This window comes from Thrips palmi, unplaced genomic scaffold (assembly GCF_012932325.1).
Source record: "Thrips palmi isolate BJ-2018 unplaced genomic scaffold, TpBJ-2018v1 HiC_scaffold_4, whole genome shotgun sequence".
Lineage (NCBI taxonomy): Eukaryota > Metazoa > Arthropoda > Insecta > Thysanoptera > Thripidae > Thrips > Thrips palmi.
In genome coordinates this window covers 11380271-11400525 of record NW_023144631.1, presented here as the reverse complement: position 1 = coordinate 11400525, position 20255 = coordinate 11380271, and the positions used below count along the sequence as shown (strand labels likewise).

The window sequence follows — 20255 nt, the reverse complement described above, 5'->3', positions numbered from 1 at the left end:
ACGAGATGGTCAAGCAGCAGCGCCATGTGGGCCTTTTAGAGGATGCGCGTGTCCGGAGCGGCCGATCGCAATGTTCAAATTTATGCCCCCCACTTGGCCGTCTGGAGGTTAGGTTGTCCGGCATGACCCTCTCCAAGGGCGGCGCCGAGGCGTCCACTCTGATGGCCAATCTCGTTTTGTGTCATCCGCGGTGCCACTGCAGCCAGCAGACTGATTCCGAGAGTCGTTTCCGTCGGTCTGTCTCTCTCGTACCTATGCGGCACGCCGCGTGAGTGCGAAAGAGGCAGAGCGAGGACGAGAACGACTCTCGGAATCAGTGTGCCGGGCCCGGCGTGCGGCTACCGTCGGCACGGCCACCACGACACCATCACGACCACCACGACCACGGCCACCATGACGCCGGAAAGCGCATAAGATCGCGAGCTTTACGCCGGCCGCACAATCGACATCGGCAGCGACACCGACCGACGTGTACAACAATGCAGATGTCAACCTCCAAAAAACAATTCTAGAGCTGCCCCTGACCCGACAGACCCGGCCGGGAATCGAACCCGCGCTGCTGCAGGCCCACAGCGGGTGCCCGCGAGCCACGCCAGGCAGCAGACTGATTCCGAGAGTCGATCGCGTCGCTCTGTCTCTCTCGCACTCGTGGGACTTCCCCCTAAAGGACGCAGAGGGCCAGCGCGACGAAAACGACTCTCGGAATCAGTCTGCAGGCGAAGACAGAGACGTGATGCGCGGCGCGGCGCGTGGGAGCGGCCAATCCTTTCTCTGCGCGTCACGGCGTCACGGCGGAGACGAAGACGGCGAGGAAATAAAGCGCTGTCGCGCCATTCATTAAGTCTTCCTCCTCGCTCGCACTGCAGCAGACGGTCGTCTGCCTATCGTCGCTCTGTCTCTCTCGCACTCACGGGGCGTCCCGTATGGGTGCGAGAGAGACGGAGCAACGAAGACGCCTCTCGGAATCGGGCCGCGCCGCCGTCATTACTCCTTTCATTCTCGCTTCCTTTATTCGTTTGGCTCACCTTGCCAGTGGCCGCGACCCTGGCCGTGCCTGATGAAGCCCATGCAGTGCGACCTGCCGGACACACACTGCGGACCTGTCTCTGTCTCTGTCTCTCTCTCTCTCTCTCTCTCTCTCTCTCTCTCTCTGTCTTTCTCTCTCTGTCTCTCTCTGTCTCTCTCTCTCTCTCTCTCTCTCTCTCTGCTTTGGGATGGCACGACGGCTGTGACTGGTTGGTAATCATCGCGCAAGGCGCCCGTCCACCCAAAGACGGTCACTGCCTACCTGCCGGTGAGGCAACGCGTCGCCGCGACCGCCCTCCACAGAAGTAGGGATTCGCGCCCACATTTTTCAATTCACAAGCGTCGCGGAGGGGGGGAGGGGGCTTCTGCAGACTGATTCCGAGAGTCGTTGTCGTCGCTCTGTCTCTCTCGCACCTATACGGGACGTCCTATGAGTGCGACAGAGACAGAGCGACGACTCTCGGAATCAGACTGCTGCGCTTTTCGACCGCAGGAGCGTGGCGGGGTAGAGGAGGGGGTTTCGGATGTCCCCGCGCATCTCTGCAGGGGCGTGGCGAGGCGCACCGGCCGGCACACTGTGCGGCGCGCTCCACGAGGAGGAGAAGGAGAAGGACCGCATTAGTGGAGCCGGGGGAGTGGCACGGCGGCGGCGGCCGAGGACCAGAAGTCCTTCACCGCCGTTGTGTCGGGAGTATCTTCTTCTTCTTGACGGAGGTGGGGAGGAGCGGCAGGGTGGCCGTCCGGGGGAAGCAGGATCTGCGTGCCCTGGGTCTGGGCGGTCTGGGTCAGCGTCGTCGTCTTGTTTTGGACCTTCCTTTACCCCCGCCTCTATATATACGTTGTCGAATTTGGCCGGGGCACCAGTCACAACGACGCACCGGCGGAGTCGCCAACGCACGCCCAGCGCATCCCCGTGGATTACAACATGAAGCTGGTACGTACGCAGAGGAGGGCGACACTCATCAAAGAAGAGCATAATCGAAATTACCGTAAATGCGGGTAATATGGACCATCAGTGGATAATGTGGACCAGCCTTGACTTCTTTTAAGTGACCGGTTCGAGCCAAGTTGCATACAAGTTCGGATGCTGGTGGCCGAAGCGGTTTTCCATGCACCAGGTAGGCGGCATCACCGATCACATAGAAGAGTTTAAGGGGTGGTCCACAATACCCACTGGTGGTCCATATTACCCGCTTTCACGGTATGCTCAAACGGAGCGTAAACGATTTACGCCCCGGGAACTTGTAAATCAGCCTTCGGCCTTGGAAGGGGTGCACTAAAATTTGAGTGTTTACTGAGTACACACATGGAGCACAGTGTACTGACTACACACATAGAGCGCTTAAGTGTGTACAGAGAGTTAATTAATAGAAGGACTTCTGGGCAAAATTGTCATGCCCTTGTCAAAGGCATTCCCTTGAGCCGCCGTTAAAGGGCGTGGAAGACTGTTGCGCCCTTAAGGGCGTACCTTTTATACCTTTGTTTCGTCAGTGGACATGAGATTCAATCAGAGGAGTCAAACCGAAACAGTCTCCGAGCAGACTCCGTCCGTCTTGCAACTGGCAGAGACTTTTTCTTGGAAAGTAAGTTTGGTTAAGAAAAAAATCTGATAATACAGTATACACGCCCTTGCGCGCGCCGCCTGGCTGGTTTTCTATCCAGTTCACGTCCTTTGGGGAAAGAAGGGGCAGAGGCCTGGGGATTGAGGGGCGGGGAGGGGGAGGGGGGTGCATTGTCCGCGGTCGAAGCACGCCGTCACCCCGAGACCCAGCGGCGAGGGACCCCAGCCACCCCGACGCGAAGGCCCGACGCGACACTGTCTGAACTTTGCTCGCCCTTGACTGGGCGTGCTGTGTAAATAAGACTTTGCAAAAGAAAGGGAAAAAGGGGCCCCCAGCAAAAGTTGGAAAATGGCCTGGAGAAAGAGCGGGCGGTCCCGCTGCCGCAGCGGGTCAGCAGCACGTAGTCCTTGGCCTCGTAGAAATCCATCTGTCCGGGCCGATCCCGGCCGATGGTCGGTCCGATGAGTAAGAGCGGAGCGGAGCGGCCGGGCACACGCCCCGGAGATATATCTTTTGCGAAACAACTTTTAGTGGTGCAGGATTGGCCCTACTCCACTCGGGATAGCCGGGCCCCACCCCCGCCCCGCCTCACCCCTCCTCTCGGCCGAGTGCACAATATCGGGTCCATACGAGCGGCAGCGGGTCCTGCTTCAGACCGCCGTGCCCCGCCGTGGCGTGCCCCGCCGTGGCATGGCGAGGCATGGCGTGCCGTACCGTGGCGTACCATGGCGTGGCGTACCATGGCGTGCCGTGGCGTGGCGCGCCTGCCGCGCCGTGCCGCACGACTCGGTCACGACCAGCCTCGTCCAGCACGTGACGAACGCGGCGGTGGCGTTGGAAGGCGTCCGCCTTAACGCGTCCCAAACATCCTGCTCGGGATGGGCAGGCGGGTCAGGAAGGCCGCCGGCCGTCACTCAAGGCCGCGCCGGCAATACGCCTTGATGAATCGGCAGTCGTTCGAAATTTCATCGATTGGTTTGTCCCGCAGCTCATCGTGCTGGTGGTGGCGGGGCTGGCCGCGGCCGGCCGCCTCGAGAACACCTACCTGCCGCCCGCCAACGCCGACCAGGCCGGCGGCTACAACCTGCCGCTGCCGGCGCAGCCCGTCCAGAGCGTGGCCACGCACACCGAGGCCGTGATCCCGCCGTCCAACACGTACCTGCCGCCCGCCAACAACATCGTCATCGAGGCCAAGCTGCAGCAGCCGCCCAAGCCCCTCGGCGGCAGCGGCATCCTCAAGCAGGAGGGTCTGCAGTCCACGCTCGGCTTCGGCGCCCCCGCGCCCCTGCAGGGCAGCCAGGCCGCCAAGCAGGCCGCCTTCCAGGCCCCCTCCCTGCCGCAGGTGTCCTCGTACACGACCGCGTCGCAGACCCCCGCCAGCCAGCCCCAGACCTCCGCCTTCTCCTTCGGCTCCCAGCAGGCCTCCTTCAGCGCGCCCAGCTTCGGGTCCCAGCAGGCCTCGTCCCTGCCCAAGACCTCTAGCTTCTCCTTCGGCTCCCAGCAGACGGCCTCTGCGGCGCCCCAGGCCTCGGCCTTCGGTTCCTCCTTCGGCTCTCAGCAGTCCTCCTTCTCCCAGCAGGCCTCTGCCGCGCCCAAGACCTCGTCCTTTGGTTCTTCCTTCGGTTCCTCCTTCGGCTCCCAGCAGTCCTCCTTCGCCCAGCAGGCCCCTGCCGCGCAGACCCCTTCCTTCGGCTTCCAGCAGTCCTCCTTCTCCTCCCAGCAGGCCCCGGCCTCCTACAGCGGCCAGCAGGCCTCGTCCAGCTTCGCCGCCAAGACCAACACCGCCTTCGGCTCGCAGCAGCAACAGCAGCAGGCCTCTGCCGGCCTCGGCCTCCGCCAGGGCGGCTTCTTCTCCCAGTCGCAGCAGCAGACGCCCTCCATCGCCATCGTGCGCTCCAGCAACGTCAACAACGGCGACGGCAGCTACACCTACAGGTGAGGCCCGTGGTGGATCCAGAAACGGGTTCAGGGAGGAGAGGCGATGTCGGAAAAGTTGCCTCCCTACAGGGACAAAGAGCGACTTTCTTGCCTACCTTTCAGGAGGTTTGTCTCCCTCCGGATCCAGCTGCGCACTGTGGGTCAGAAGACCGGCGCCGGCGGCCAAAACTGCAGACGCGTTTTGAGCTCCAGAGTCGCTGAATGGGACTCGAACCGAACGTGTGACCCCACCAATGGATTTCTCTCCGAACGAGGAATCCATCGGTGGGGTCACACGTTCGGTTCGAGTCCCATTTAGCGACTCTGGAGCTCAAAACGCGTCTGCAGTTTTGGCCGCCGCCGCCGGCGCTGGTCTTCTGGCCCACTGTGGTTGGCCGGGCTCTCGAGGGCGCGCGGCGTCGCCCCGGTTGCCTTGACTCTGTGCGGAAACCCTCGTGCCGGGCGCTATCTGGTTGCGTGGCCCCGCCGGGCCCCGCGCCGCCGCGTTATCTGGCCATCGGTACCACCGATGGGGCCCTCGGCGGGGCCGCGGCGCCCGGCGGGGCCCTACACTGTGGGCGGACCGGGCGCGCTGCCTCGCCGGCTTGCTTGCCACACCGAGTCGTGCACACGCGCGGCGTGGGCCGAGGGGTACAGGTACCGGCGGCAAGCAAAACTTACGTTTGTTGTTTTATTTTCGACTTTAATTTCTTTAAAAGCGTTATTTTATCCATTTGTTTCTTAAAAATAATTCATAAATTTTCAAAATGAGAAAAGATAAGCAGGTAGTACTTGATTCCATAAAATGAGCGCGGCTTTAAGGGAGGGGTAATTTGGGAGGAAGGTGGTGCTCCCCAATACCAAATAGACCGCTTTAAAGTAGGGCAACAAGCACTACTTTTCACCTGTGTGCAGGCAAAAAGCACTGCTTTACCCCCTCACTAGAAAAATCCCGAATGCGCGTCCGTAGAGCTGCTGTCTATAAAGGCCACCGGAGCTGAAGTTCCCACAATGCACCAGTGTCAAAAATGTTGCCAACCTCCAGCCTGCCTAACTGGCAACTTCTCGACGCAGCGAAGCAGGCTGATGTTGGCAACCCTTTCGACACTGACATTCAGATCACTGAGCAGAAAATCACATCGCTTCGCAGCACCCACCCAGGGCCTTAGTGTTGATTCAGCAGTCGAACTTCCCTGGTCAATGTCGCCTGTTCCTACGGCAGCACTGCTAACAGAGTGGGTGCGTTTTCCTCCCTGTGTTGCAGCTACGAGACCGAGAACGGCATCCAGGCCCAGGAGCAGGGCGAGTTCCGTCAGAGCGGCCGGTCGGGCGAGGAGGGCGCGGTGGTGGCGCAGGGCGGCTTCGCCTTCACGGCGCCCGACACCAACGAGCGCTACACCGTCACCTACACGGCCGACGAGAACGGCTTCCGCGCGTACGGCGACCACCTGCCCACGCCGCCGCCCATCCCCGAGGCCATCCTGCGCTCCATCGAGCAAAACGCGCGCGAGGAGGCGGCCGCCGCCCGCAACCAGCAGGGCTACCAACAGAACAACCAGCAGGGCTACCAGAACAGGGCTACCAACAGAAACAACCAGCAGCAGGGCTACCAACTGCCCACCCCTCAGCGACAGCTCAGCTACCAGCAGCCCGCTCAGCAGAGCTTCCAGGTGCCCGTCGTGTCCCAGCGACAGAACTACCAGCAACAGTCGCAGCAGGGCTACCAACCCTCAAACCAGCAGGGCTACCAGCAGCAGCAGCAGAGCTACCAACAGCGACAGGGCGCCCAGAGCGACGCCGGCTACCGGTACTAAGCTCGAGAGTCTGCCCTGCTCCAACAGACTGACTGAAAACGCGCTAGTCGAGTGGCCAGCCAAGCACACTGTGTTATACATTCTAGATAGGGTATACCTCCACACGTGACTGAAATATACCACCCCATTACCCTGTGTATTATGCCTCATTATTCCCGAGCCGCGGCCTGCATACTCCCACAAGTCTCACACACACACACACACACACACACACACACACACACACACACACCACCCCACACGCGCGCGTGCGCACGCGCCTAGCCGCGAATGGTTCTCGATTGATTGGGCACTTGAACTCCTTTTGACGGAAGGGAAGGCCCGAGAAGTCGAACCGAGTCAGCCGCTCCTTCCGTGAAAAAAAAAGAAAATAAATGGCGATGACGATGGCCTGCTGAGAGTGTGGGAGGCCATTCAACAAGTCAGATCTTTTAAAAATAAATGGGAGTGAGGTATTTAAAGATAAATGAGAGTGAGGTACTGAAAGATAAATGAGAGCGAGATCTTTAAAAACAATCAAGAGTGGGATCTTTATAAAGAACATATACGGGTGAGATTTTTAAAACGTCAATAGATGAGATTGATATCTTTACAATTAAGAAATGAGCCTGAAGAATTTTAAAAATAAATGAGTCAAATCATTAAAACGAAAGGGGAGTGAGACGGAGCGAGAAACCAGTAAAAATGAATGAGACTCAGATGTTTGAAAAGAAAGAGGAACAAACAGCGAAAGTAGTCTGTCCTGTCGCACAGTGGGCCTGAAGTCCGGTGAAGGTAGCCAAAATTCCGGACGCGTTTTGGCCTCCAGAGTCGCTAATTGGGACTCGAACCGAACGTGTGACCCCACCAATGGATTGCTCTCCGAACGAGGAATCCATTGGTGGGGTCACAAGCTCGGTTCGAGTCCTGCTAAGCTACTCTTGAGCTTAAAACGCTTCTTGAATTTTTTTCCGCTTGCGCCGGTCTTCTGGCCCACTGTGTGTCGTACGTCGTGGCAATTGGCTGACGGACAGAGCAGGGCAGAGCGTGCAATCATATCGCGCATTCCCGGCGCGTATCTTCCCGCATGGAGTAACGCGACCGGGGCGCCGCACTGCAAGCCACGGCACTGCAAGGCATCGCGGCCTTGTCTTTCTCTCGATGCTGCGCGATTCCCAATGACGGATGGCAAGGTAAAGGTCCCGGCCGGCCCCGCCCCGCCAGAGAGCAGCTATCATATCACGGAGGAGGGGGCGTGCGGCACGTATGCAAAGACGCCGCCGCCGCGCCGCAAACGGTAACGATGGTATCGATCATTGTTTCCGTCGGCGCGGAGGATCTCGTTCGCTCCGCGCAGCAGACTGATTCCGAGAGTCGTTTTCGTCGCTCTGTCTCTCTCGCACCTGTACGGGACGCCGCACGAGTGCGAGAGAGACAGAGCGACGAAAACGACTCTCGGAATCAGTCTGCTGCTCCGCGCTGCTCCGCACTCCCAAGCCCCGAGCCGCGCTCTCTCAGCCTTTCAGCACCCACACCAGCGGCGGCACGACAGGCAACTCGCAGATCAAAGCGGCCAAGAGTCGGCGGCGCGCCACCGAGCAGCTTCTGTGCGGGGAAGGGGAGGGGGAGGGCGAAGGTGAAGGGAGAAGGGGGAGGGGAGGGGAAGAGGGAAAGGGGAAGGGGGAAGGGGGAAGGGGGAAGAGGGAGAGGGAAAGAGGGAAGAGGGGGAAAAGGGGGAAGAGGGGGAAGGGGGAAGATGGGGAAGGGGGGGAGGGAAAGAGGGAGGGTCGGTGCCGGTGGAGGCAGGCGGTGGGGAAGAAGGGGGGGGGGGCAAATCCGTCAGCCAATGTCACTGCGAGGATGGCTCTGGCGGCGGCACGCGGAAGGGAAGGACAGGAGAGGAGGGGGAGGGGTGATTGGGTTTTGGGGTCAGGCTCGGTGTCGGTAGCGGCCAAGTCGGCGCCCACGTACCAATTATTTTATGTATTGCGCCGTTGATGTTTTGTTCAGGTCGATAAAATATTTTTACAAACAGAAAAGGGCGCGGGGGGTTCTCTTCGCCGACGACAGAGAGTAATCGTCGTAGACGCTAAAACGCCTTGACCGGTTTGACAGTGAAAAATAAATTTGTTGCTGTCAGAACCATAAGGCAATCGGCTGGCCCGAGAAAATTTTGGCTGTCACTTTATTTCAATTTAAAGGCTAAATTTCCTTACAAGAATGTCGTCAACGTCAAACCATTTGATTACATTGTTGTTGAGCCGATTTTGCAATGAGGATAGGGACTTTGATGGTAATGTAACAGATTTCTTATAAAATCGTCGCCATTGAATGATGATGTAAAGGTCGCGTCAACTACTTTCGTGATGAAGTTTGCAACAAATTTCCACAGTGCATGATGCATGAGGCCGCTTGGCGCGCGAAAAGGTTTGAACGCGGCATTGGGAGAGCCGAGCCGCCAGTCGTCGATTCTGACGTACTGACACGTACATCGCATTTCCTCCGTCTGTGAAAATGTGGAGTTGAATCCCCCTCGGCTAGACGGCACTATGGACGAGACGGACGCCCCACGACGTGAACCTGTCGGCCGCCGAGCGATTCAGAAGAGTCGTTTTCGTCGCTCTGTCTCTCTCGCACTCATGGGACTCTCCAAGGGTGCGAGAGAGACAGAGCGACTAAGCGATCTTCTGCATCGCTCGGCTGGGTGCGGCATGGCATGGCGTGGCGTGGCGTGGCGGGGGCCTTGCCCAGAGGAACAGCGTCGCGGCACGCAGTCCTCAATCGACGGGTCTGGCGCGGAACACTGGGAGAGAGAAAAGGACAACAAAATGGCAGAAATGATTCGGGGAGGCGTCATGAACCGAGCGCGGCCTAGCCTAGCCTAGCCTGGTCTAGGCTAGCCCGGCCGGTACGGCACACGGACAATCTGCCACCCATAATTATCAGTTTTGCCCGGCACTGCCGAAGTTTGAAACAAATCAAACAAAAAACCTAAGTGTACGGGGATTTGAACCCGGAAAAGCCGACTCGTGCGTAGGATCCGCACGGGAGAGCGCCTGGCGGGTAGGCCACCACCCAACGCTCTGGCGCGTGGCGGGCCTGCCTATCCCCTGATTCACAGGCGCTATGAGCAAGACGCAGACACCGCGCCACCACGGAGCGGTCTCTCTCTCTCTCTCTCTCTCTCTCTCTCTCTCTCTCTCTCTCTCTCTCTCTCTCTCTCTCTCTCTCTCTCTCTCTCTCTCTCTCTCTCTCTCGCCAAGAGACAGGAAAATGGAAACCCCAAACAAAACGAGTCGGGATGAGCTTGCGGGGCTTACGGTGGTGTGACCGATGTAATGGAGCGGGCTAATACGCGGCGCATCAAAGCGAGTAAAGCGCGTTGAGGCCTTGGACGGACCAGACCGGACCAGTCGCTCTGTCTCTCTCGCACTCACGAGGGGGTCCCAGAGGGGTGCGAGAGAGACAGAGCGACGGGACAGCGCTGCCGGACTTGATCACGTGCAATGCCTATGATTGATGAACGCGCCAAAATGTAAGGAGAAGAAGAGCGACGAAGGAGCTTCTTCGAGTCTCCTGGAGTCTTCAGGAGTCTCCAGGACGGGCCACGCCGCGATTTTGATTCAACAAGAGCGGCCTTGCCCTTCTAGTGTAGGCAGCGCCGGGCCGGCAAAGCGCTGGGCCCTGCTCCAGGCATGCCAGTGCTTTACATTTAGTAAAGCCATGTGTACCGAGTCGGCCCAGCCCGCGGCGCCGCGGCGGCTGCGTGGGCAAGGGCCCGGCCCGTGTGGGAGTGCGCGTGCGTGCAGTTTACTCTCTGCGTTTTTAAACGCCCAACGTCCAGTTTTAGGCTGGCCGCGTGAGTGTGTGTTTGCGTTTCTAGCCGTGCGTGCGGACGCACGCACACACTCACATTCTCTCACACAAACGCGCGCGCACACGCACACAGAGCACACGTGGAAAGATTCTGTTAAAAACGGGGTGGAAATTATGGTGGGAATAGTAAGACTGCAGTGCGATGGACACTGGAAACTTTAGCAGATCCAAACACCCGAACTTAATGGATAAAATCCAAGACATCTAAGTCGGGGATCGTATGATTTGAGAAATATCTACACCTGCGAATTTCCTACCACTGCAGGCTTCGGCGCGAAAGTGTTAATTCCGACCAAATTCCACACTGGTACACACACACAGTTGACAACTAACTGGTGAAATTTGGTCAGAATAGTAACGCTAACAGTGCGATTCTTTCCACTGCGGGCCAAAAACACACAGAAGGAGCGCTCCTGGGACGCGACTAAACGAGCCAATGGGGCAGCAATGGGCCCCCCGGACGGACGGTCGGACCTGGACGGACGCTGCGCCGCCGGCAGTCTGTGGCCCTGCAGCACGAGTGCCGCCGCCCCCACCCCTTTTTTGTGGCCAGGAACTGGTCCATTGGTGGGTCCAGGTAAGGTCGTGAGGATGGCCCCGGCGCCCCTCCACCGAATGCCCATTCAGGATCGCCAGCAAAAACAAGAGCGTTTCGCACCCGCCGCGCCCCGCCCCGCCCCGCCCCGCCCGCCACGCCTCGCCCCCACTCCTCCGCCACGCCCCAACGCGCGGGAATATAAAAGGCAGGGGGGATGTGTTTGAGATGTCACTTGTGCTTCCAACTTGAAGACATCAACACCTCCAAGTCTTCCCCTTGTCATTCAACATGAGGACGGTAAGGCCCCTCCCTCCCCCAATCAAGGTGTGCTCGTCGACTCAGTGGAAGTGCGTCCCGAAGGCGGCCCCCAAAAAACTGGACTGTTTCGAAAAACACATCGGGTGTGCGTGTGTGCTTCGGTCCGAGGAAGTGGAACAACGATCATCATAGTGCTCCCCGCCGCCAAGGATAACCCAAAATTAGTTCTAGTCATTAAATGACAAGGTCATTTGTTTTATTGTTAAATTATTTTCATTTTTTGTCAGAATGTATGTTCCATTCATCAGAGAGCACAGAAAAATGGAGCTAAATTTGAAATAACTTTTATATTTTCTAGACCGGTGTCATTAAAGTGCCACGTGTAGGTCATCCTAGATTCGTGTCAGAGGGCAATGTGAGATGGGGGGGGGGGGGGCAGGTTGGCCAGGCCACTAGATGAGGCCTGGAGGTCGCTAGACGCAGTGACATTACTTGAAGCTGCCCGCCAGCAGGCTGATTCCGAGCGTGTCGTTTTTCGTCGCTCCGCGTCTCTCCCGCACCTATACGGGACGCCCCACGAGTGCGAGAGAGACAGAGCGACGAAAGCGACTCTCGGAATATCAGTCCGCAGTGCCCGGCCGTCCGTTGCGTCGGTTAATTAAGGTGGACCTGACCCGGCCTCAGAGCGTGAACATGCCAGTGGATCACGCGCCCAAATTCAAAACCCAAGGATCGCATAAACGTGTTTGCAAATGATCAAGACGGTGCAATATTTCTATTTTTATTTCCATTTTCGGCTCGTGGGGGAAAGGCGGTGCAGCGCCGCGGGGCTCGTCTGTCACCTGGGCGGGGGGGGGGGGGGGGGGCAAAGTGGGAATCCGGTCACGCGCACCAAGTGGCAGGCCGTGGCAGAGGCAGGCCTGAGGACGAGCACGTTCGATGACGGACTGGTTCGCCACCGCACTGTTAGCGCGCAAGAAGAGTGTGTGTGTGTGGGTGTGTGTGTGTGTGTGTGTGTGTGAGAGAGAGAGAGAGAGAGAGAGAGAGAGAGAGAGAGAGTGTGAGAGAGAGAGAGAGACTTTGAGTGCGCTTTGAGTGAGAGAGAGAGAAGCGCACTCAAAGTCTCTCTCTCTCTCTCTCTCTCTCTCTCTCTCTCTCTCTCTCTCTCTCTCTCTCTCTCTCTCTCTCTCTCTCTCTCTCTGTGTGTGTGTGTGTGTGTGTGAGTGAGTGAGTGTGAGTGAGTGTGAGTGCGTGCGCGTGTGTGTTTTTGTGTGAGTGTGTTGTTTTGCGTGTGTCTGCGTGCGATATGTGCGTGTTTCTGCGGCGGGGCTGGACTAGTTGTCAGTCCGCAGGCTGTCGACCGTCGAGAGGTATCCCCCAGTCGGTCCGAGAGTCACTCTCCGACCTGACCGGTGGCCTGGGCTGGCGGCGCTGGCGGGCTTGACCCGTGCGGCCCCGCGAGCCAAGACTCTAGGACGGGACTCCCCGCGCCGCCGCCTATCATGGAATCACGGCACGGCACGGCACGGCGGCGTGGCTTCGACGGCTACTCCTCCGCCGCTCGGCCGCCACGGCCACCGCGCGCCCGCGGCGCGGCAACACGCACTCATTTACTACTTTGTTTCGAAAATGAAGTTGCAAACGCGGCGCAAAGTTGGCGGCGCTTGTACCTACACTGGCCTAGACTCGTTGGCTTGTTCCCGGCCGGCCGCGCCAGTCCCTTGATTTGGGTGTGGCTCCCCGACACGCCGGCCGCGCCGACCCGCTGACCCGCGCAGTCAGAACGCGAGTTTATGGCCGGGGAAGGCTGCAGGCCGTCGCTCTGTCTCTCTCGCCCGGTTCGGCACGCCAGGGTGCGAGAGAGAGGCCGCGAAAGCGCTGTTCGGAACGAGCCCGCCGTGGGCTGGCCAACGCACGCCCCGGGGCCGGGCCGGGCTTGGGGCCGGGGGTGGCGGCCGCGCGGTCAGACCCGCCCGAGCGGACTCATCGAACGCGAACGTGTGGTAATCCCGAAAACGGCCCGACGGCGCCTGACGGCCTGCCCTGCTGCCCTCCAGGTGGCGTGCATCATGATGCTGGCGGGCTGCGCGCTGGCCGGCCGCCTGGAGAACACGTACCTGCCGCCGCCCGGCGCGGCCCAGGCCGGAGGCAGCAACCTGGCCACCCCGTTCGGCGGCGCCGTGTCGAGCACCTTGGCGCCCCCGCTCATCGCCCAGAAACTCCGAAGCCGCAGCGAGACCATCAAGGGCTTCAACGGCAACAACAACTTCAACTCCGGCAGCGCCTTCAACGCCGGCAACAACTTCAACGCCGGCAACGCCTTCAACGCCGGTAGCGCGCCCCTTATCGCGGAGCAAGCCCGCCCGGCCTCTTTGAACTCCTTCGAGACCGTCAGGACGCAGCAGGAGCAGCGGCCCCTGCAGGCCGTCAACGCGTACAGCGGCAGCTTCCAGCAGCCCACCCCGCGCCCCGCCCTCATCATCAAGCAGGTCAACGAGAACCCCGGCGACGGCACCTACACCTTCAGGTGAGACACTAGAAAAATTGAAATGCAACCGAGGTTTTGAACCTCGGACCTGTTACTCCGAAACCAGGACCGCTGTCACCACGGCTAATGCGACCGCGGATTTGTTACAGCTACGAGACTGAGAACGGCATCCAGGCCCAGGAGCAGGGCCAGGTCCGCGCCGACGGCGCCGAGGGCCTTGCCGCCGTGCAGGGCGCGTACGCCTTCACCGCCCCCGACAACAACCAGCGCTACACCGTCACCTACACCGCCGACGAGAACGGCTTCCTGGCGTACGGCGACCACCTGCCCACGCCTCCCCCCGTCCCCGCCGAGATCCTCCGCGCCCTGGAGCAGAACGCCGCCGACGAGGCCCGCGGCCTCAACGACGACGGTGAGTCTCTGGCGGCCTCGCGCCTCGCGCCCGCCTGCGCCGAACCCGTCTCCGGCCGTCAGTCAGCCATCAGGCCGCCAAGGCCGAGTCCGCGATGCGCCCTGCAGGCTGGTTCGGACCGTCTCTCTCGCGCCCACACGGGCCTCCCCACGGTGGGCCAGAGGACCGGTGGAGCCGGCCAAAACTCTAGACGCGTTTTGAGCTCCAGAGTCGCTAAACAGGCCTCGAACCGAACGTGTGACCCCACCAATGGATTCCTCGTTCGGAGAGCAATCCATTGGTGGGGTCACACGTTCGGTTCGAGTAGTGTTTAGCGACTCTGGAGCTCAAAACGCGTCTGGACTTTTGGCCGCCTCCGCCGGTCTTCTGGCCCACTGTGCTCCCCATGAGTGCGAGAGAGAGGGAGAACCCCCGTGGGGAATCTGCCTGCCGCACGCAGCGCTGCCTCACTCGGACGCCACTAATTAATGCATCTTCGAATTTCTCATACCGCAGGCCAGTACCGCGCGGAGCACCACGGCCCCGAGCACGGCGGCCAGCACGGCCAGGCCTTCGCCGTCCGCGGCGGCAGCACCCCCTTCAACGCCAACAACGCCTACAACAACAACAACGCCTTCAACGCCAACAACGCCTTCAACAACAACGGCTACAACGCCAACAACGCCTACAACGCCAACAACGGCTACACCGCCACCAAGTCCAGCAGCAACTCTGCCGCCAACAGCAACAACAACAACAGCAACGACGGATACCACTACTAAGCCGACCCCGCCCCCCTGGGCCCCGCTACAGTTACCTCAGAGTTACCACCTCGTCCTAGAGTTACCACCCGGATCGCTGCGACACGGCGCCGTTTGGCGCCTCAAACAGCGCCCCTGTCGCGGCGGTCGCTGCCAATAGCGCTCCGCGCGGAGCGGCGAGGGGCCGTGGCGGCCACTATTCGCAGTCGCAACCCGGACTGCCGATAGTGGGAACGCAGCTCTGCTTACATCTATTCGCAGTCGCAAACCTTGCCTGCCGATAGTCGGAACGCAGCTCTGCCCACCACTATTCGCAGTCGCAACCCTGCCTGCCGATATTGTGAACGTAGCCCAGCCTGCCACTATTCGCAGTCGCAGCCCCGCCTGCGGATAGTCGGAACGCAGCCCCGTTCCTTCCCCCCGCCGCCCCGCGCGCCCCGAATGCATCACGTTGATGCTTCCCTGTACAGTACAGACGGACCGCAAGGTGTGTGAGTGTGTGTCGTGTGAATGTGATAGAGTTGTTCCGCTTCAGAGAAGCGGCGCCGTTCAGCCAGGTCATTAAATTATTCTGCTCCACCAGACTGCTTGGCTTCCTTTCCTTATCGCTCGCCCCGAAGCCCTCCCTCGCGCCCCGACACACTGCAAACACGGCGTCACGCGAGAAGGAGAAAGAAATGCTTGCAAAAGTGATTTTGGTTTGGAAGCGCCGCCTTGCTTCGCCTCGCCGAGGCCGTGACTCGCGAGCACGGCCCACGGCATGCAGCGCGCGGCAGACCGATTCCGAGAGTCGTTTTCGTCGCTCTGTCTCCCTCGCACTCATGGGGCGTGCCGCAGCGGTGCGAGAGAGACAGAGCGACGAACACGACTCTCGGAATCGGTCTGCAGCGCGCTCCACCTGCAGTCACGAAAACCAATCACCCGACGGAATTTGGCCGGTTGTCTTTCATGCATCAATCACGGCGGGCCGCGGCGTGCAGTCGCTCTGTCTCTCTCGCACCCCTGCGGCACGCCCCGCGAGTGCGAGAGAGACAGAGCGACGACGGCGGCGCTGTTGGGAGTCGCTCTGCAGGCGGAGCGAGTGCACGAAATAATAATGGCAGTCACATTAGCGGGGAACATCTGGGACGAGCGCGCGTCCTTCGGGCCGCCTCGCCCGGGCAGCCCAGCCACCAGGACGAGGAGGAGCGCGGCGTTTCGAAGGATATCGAGGAGGTTCGAAAGATATCGAAGAGGCTCGAAGCTCGAAGGGTGTCACAGTGTACCGAAAGGGTGCAGAGGGGTGCCAAAGGGGTCGAAGGGTTTCTAAGGTTGTCGGAGGGCGCATGCGCGGGAGCCATACTGTGAAACTTTGAGTTGTCACTTGATGACAATTTCAAGGCTAATTTTCCTTACAAGGATGAGGATGGCATCAAAACGATTGCTGGATGACATTGTTGGCACGCCCCCTGCAATCAGTATAGACACTTTGATGCTTTGATGAAAATGTCATCAATTTTGTGATGAAATTGTCATTATTTGAAAGTGATAAAAACATCATCCACGATTTTTTTCATAAAGTGACAACAAATTTTCACAGTGCACCTGCAAAATCCTGTACCCCTTGAAATCACAATCACGAGAACTGCCTCGAAATCCCTTGAAATTAGAAATATTACATCCCAAAAGAGGCAAAAAAACGGCAGAATAGTGTCCTAATTTCGGACCTGAAATCCAATGAAAAAGTACGAAATCCGACGAATTACATTCCTTTCTGAAATCTTGTGCTTCCAAACATCAAAAGTGGTTGTCCGGACGAGGGTGCCGAAGCGAGTCGAAGAGAGTCGAAGGGAGTCGAAGGGAGTCGAAGAGGGTCGAAGGGAGTCGAAGGAACTCGAAGAGGGCGCTCGTAACGGCGGTGCCGCGCAGAAGCAGTGACGGCAGTGGCGCGCGCCGCGGGGGTAGGCAACCCAACGGGCTTCCCTCCCCGCGCAGACCACAACAGACCACTGTCTCCTCCAGTCTCCTCTCAGCGCCCACTACAAAGCAGCGTGTATGAGTATGTCAGCGATACGCATCGGGGGACCGCTCACTTCTTGCAGCGGGGGCACGGGGTCGGCGCCAAATTTAAACTTCTCATCAGCATGCCGACGACGACAGTGCAAACGCGCGGGGACGGCCTCTTTAGAAGGAGACGCGGCGACAGCGTGGCCGAGGCGGGTCGCCAGCAGACTGATTCCGAGAGTCGTCTTCGTCGCTCTGTCTCTCTCGCACTCACGGGGCGTCCCGTAAAGGTGCGAGAGGGACAGGGCGACGAAGACGACTCTCGGAATCAGTCTCCGCAGCGGCTGGTCGGCCGGGTCACCGCGGCGGCCGGCCGTTGTAAGACTCGCACCCCTCCCCGCTCGTTTTGCTGATGCCCCTTTCGCAATGCGACTGTGTGCGTGCGCGCGAGAGCGTTGCGATGGGCATCATCATCATAGCAGAGATTTGAACTGCCGTGTGGTCCGGGGAGTGGCGCGCCATGGCGGTCAGAGAAGAGTGCCAGCAAAATATAACGCGTAGGCATGGCAGTCACACACACAAACACACACACCACGCACATGCACGCGCACACACACACACACAGCGCGACCAGTCCCACCCGTCTCTCTAAACAGCTCACTCCACTCGAGCTATGCAGGGAGACAGACGGCCGAGCCCGAAAAAAGCGCTTTCGTCGCTCCGTCTCTCTCCGTCGCACTGCTGTGCGGAATCAGTTTGCAGTGCATGAAAGGACACCACGTGCAGCACGCGCGCCTGCAGACTGATTCCGAGAGTCGTTTTCGTCGCTCTGTCTCTCTCGCACTCATGGAGCGTCCCGTATGGGTGCGAGAGAGACAGAGCGACGACTCTCGGAATCAGTCTGCAGTGTGGCGGACGTCTCGTTACTCGCTACACGTGTGCACGCGCATCGGATGTCGCTTTGCATCGCTCTGCTCTGACAGTCGCGCCACGTCCACGTCGAGACCGTTCCAAAGCAGCACGGCGCGGCCGAGGCGAGGCGCCGCCGCGGCCAAGGGCAAGGCCGGCGAGGCCCTGGCTGCACACTGAGAGTCGCTTTCGTCGCTCTGTCTCTCTCGCACCCATACGGGACGCCCCGTGAGTGCGAGAGAGAAAGAGCGACGGAAACGACTCTCGGTCCGCAGTTCACGGCCAGCACCAGTCAAATACGAAATTAAAGAGCGGAGAGGTGAGAGTCCCTCGGGCCCGAAATGGCATACGATCATGTGTGGTCTAGCCCTTAATGGTAATGGCAGGGTAGGCCAAAATAGACAGCGGTGCTTGGCGGGCTGGCCTACCCGCCGGGCTGACACCCACCCACAAAAAAAAACGCCGTCAACACACATGCCGCCGGCGGGAATCGAAGTCGAGCCCTATGAGTGTGAGAGAGACAGAGTGACGAGAACCGCACTCGGAATCAGTCAGCCCCATTCAAACACGAAATTAAACAGCTTAGAGGTGGAGCCCCTGGCAGGGTAGGCCACTCAACAGCGGTGCTTGACGGGCTGGCCTACCCACCCACAAAAAAACGCCGCAAACACGCCGCCGGCGGGAATCGAAGTCAGGCCGGTCGCTCGCGACCGCTATGAAGGAGACGGCTAAGGCGCCAAAGCCGACGGCCGAGAAGGTGGAAGTCTCCTTGGCGACGACAAAGCCTAGCCGACGGCAAAGCCCAGCCGGCGGCGCGGCGACGCGCGTCTTCCAGCGCGTTTGAAACTCGACGCGCCGAAGCCGAAATCTGCTTACGATTATCTTGGGCGGGGCGGGCGGCGAGATTGTGCACGGCTGCACGCGCTCTCAAGGCCGCGCCGCTGGGTGCTCCGTCCCCCTCGCACCCCTGCGGACCGCCCCGCGAGTGCGACAGAGACAGCGCGATGGGTCGACGGGATGCTCAGCCCGCACCGCGCCCGGCCGAAAACAGTGCGTGGTCCAAGTTCACGCGGAGAGAAAGATGGCTTCCATTCCCTGCGGCTTGATTCCGAGAGTCGTTTTCGTCGCTCTGTCTCTCCCGCACTCATCGGCCGCCCCGTGTAGGAGCGAGAGAGACAGAGCGGCGAAAACGACTCTCGGAATCAGCCGGCTGACCTTAGCAGGGACACGCGCGGGGCGCCGCGGCCTGTCATGGCCCGTCGGCGGGGAACGCGTGGAAGGGGCAGAAACCCGCTCGCCGCTCCGCCACTCCGCCACTCACACTCGCGAAGAAGACCGCCCGGAGTTCAGCCGGCCCGGCCAGGTTTCCAGTTCACTTACCGCCGGCCGAGTGCCGCGGCGCCGCGGCCACCTCAGACTGATTCCGAGAGTCGCCTTCGTCGCTCTGTCTCTCTCGCACCTACGCGGCGCGCCCCACGAGTGCGAGAGAGACAGAGCGACGAAATCGACTCTCGGAATCAGTCTGCAGGAGCAGCGCGCCCAATTATGGAGAGCAAATGTCGGCCGCTGAATGGCTGCGTCCAAGGGCAGACCGCGCCGCGCCGCCCAGTCCATCGTGGAATATGGATCCATATTCCATGCGCGCGGCTTCTAGCGTTTTTCACACCCCGGCCATCAAAACCGCCAAACTTCACTCTCCGCTCGCGGCGCCCAATCCTATTACCCCGCCAGACGCCTGCGGACTGATTCCGAGAGTCGTTTTCGTCGCTCTGTCTCTCTTGCACTCATGGGGCATCCTGTATAGGTGCGAGAGAGACAGAGCGACTCGGCATCAGTCCGCTGAGTTCGAAGGTCCGAAGAGACGGATCGCTTTGTCTCTTTCGCTAATGCCCACGGGAGTGACAGAGACAGCGCGACGAAACGATCTTCCTTCTTCGCTCCCCGCCGAGCCGAGCCGAGCCGAACCGAACACCCTCGGCGGACGACTAACCTAGCACCCTGCCCCTACCCTGCCCACCCTCGCTTCACTTTCACTCGCGCAAGTTGTTTTGGACGCGAGTGTCCCGCGCGGCAGTGACGACACAAACAAGCGGGCGCAGTTCTTACCGTCTTGATGTCCTGCCGCCGTTTGGAGGACACAATCACTGTCACGGCGATGATGCGTTGGGACGGGCCGAGTCGGTGACGGGTGGAGGCGGGGGACGGCCGACAGACAGGGCCGCGTCGCGGTTCATCGGCGACAGTGGCGCGCTGACGGTGGCGGACATCCGAACCGACCTCCGTCCGAAATAACAAGCCTTGTCGTTGGCTGAATGAAACAAACGGATAGACGGATGGATGATGCGCGGAAAAACTGAGGCGTGTCGTAGCGCTTCTCGGAAAATGGAACGGGATGATACGCGTCTTGGTAAAACTAAGCAACGGCCGCCGCTGCGGCTGGACGCCAGCGAGGAGTGCGGCAACGTAGTTCGACACACCGCCAGTGGTGCTGCAGTCAGTGACACCTATAGAACTGCATCTCGTTTGACTTTGACAGTGGATGCTGCATTATCAGCTGATCCTCTACCGAGTGGGTCCCACAGTGTCTCAGCGGATCCTCTGAAGACTGGTGCCGGCATCCCGTATTACCACAGTGGATCCCTCACCCTACCGCACCAAGGATACGGGATGGAATAACAGCATCCAAGAGCGGGATCCACTGAGGAGATACGAGATGCGAAATCGGCACCTGCCTCACAGGTTGTCGGCTGTGG

General features: G+C 59.8%; 2 protein-coding genes across 2 annotated transcripts; both read left to right on the top strand.

Moving 5' to 3' along the window:
- The first annotated feature begins 1899 nt into the window (after positions 1–1899).
- LOC117649273 (nuclear envelope pore membrane protein POM 121-like) lies at positions 1900–6456 on the top strand. Its single transcript, XM_034391877.1, has 3 exons — positions 1900–1960; positions 3577–4523; positions 5770–6456. Exons 1-3 carry the CDS (start codon positions 1952–1954, stop codon positions 6317–6319), a joined length of 1506 nt encoding a protein of 501 aa, XP_034247768.1. The 5' UTR covers positions 1900–1951; the 3' UTR covers positions 6320–6456.
- A 4495-nt stretch (positions 6457–10951) lies between these two features.
- Positions 10952–14631, top strand: LOC117649621 (pupal cuticle protein 36a-like). Its single transcript, XM_034392519.1, has 4 exons — positions 10952–11009; positions 13028–13497; positions 13608–13931; positions 14442–14631. The coding sequence occupies exons 1-4, from the start codon at positions 11001–11003 to the stop codon at positions 14629–14631; spliced, it is 993 nt and encodes a 330-aa protein (XP_034248410.1). The 5' UTR covers positions 10952–11000.
- Positions 14632–20255: the final 5624 nt, after the last annotated feature.

Coding starts and splice junctions, on each gene's coding strand:
- LOC117649273 (XM_034391877.1), top strand. Junction 4,524..5,769: donor GACGGCAGCTACACCTACAG/GTGAGGCCCGTG, acceptor CCTGTGTTGCAG/CTACGAGACCGAGAACGGCA.
- LOC117649621 (XM_034392519.1), top strand. Junction 13,498..13,607: donor GACGGCACCTACACCTTCAG/GTGAGACACTAG, acceptor GATTTGTTACAG/CTACGAGACTGAGAACGGCA. Junction 13,932..14,441: donor GAACCCGTCTCCGGCCGTCA/GTCAGCCATCAG, acceptor CCGCGGCGGCAG/CACCCCCTTCAACGCCAACA.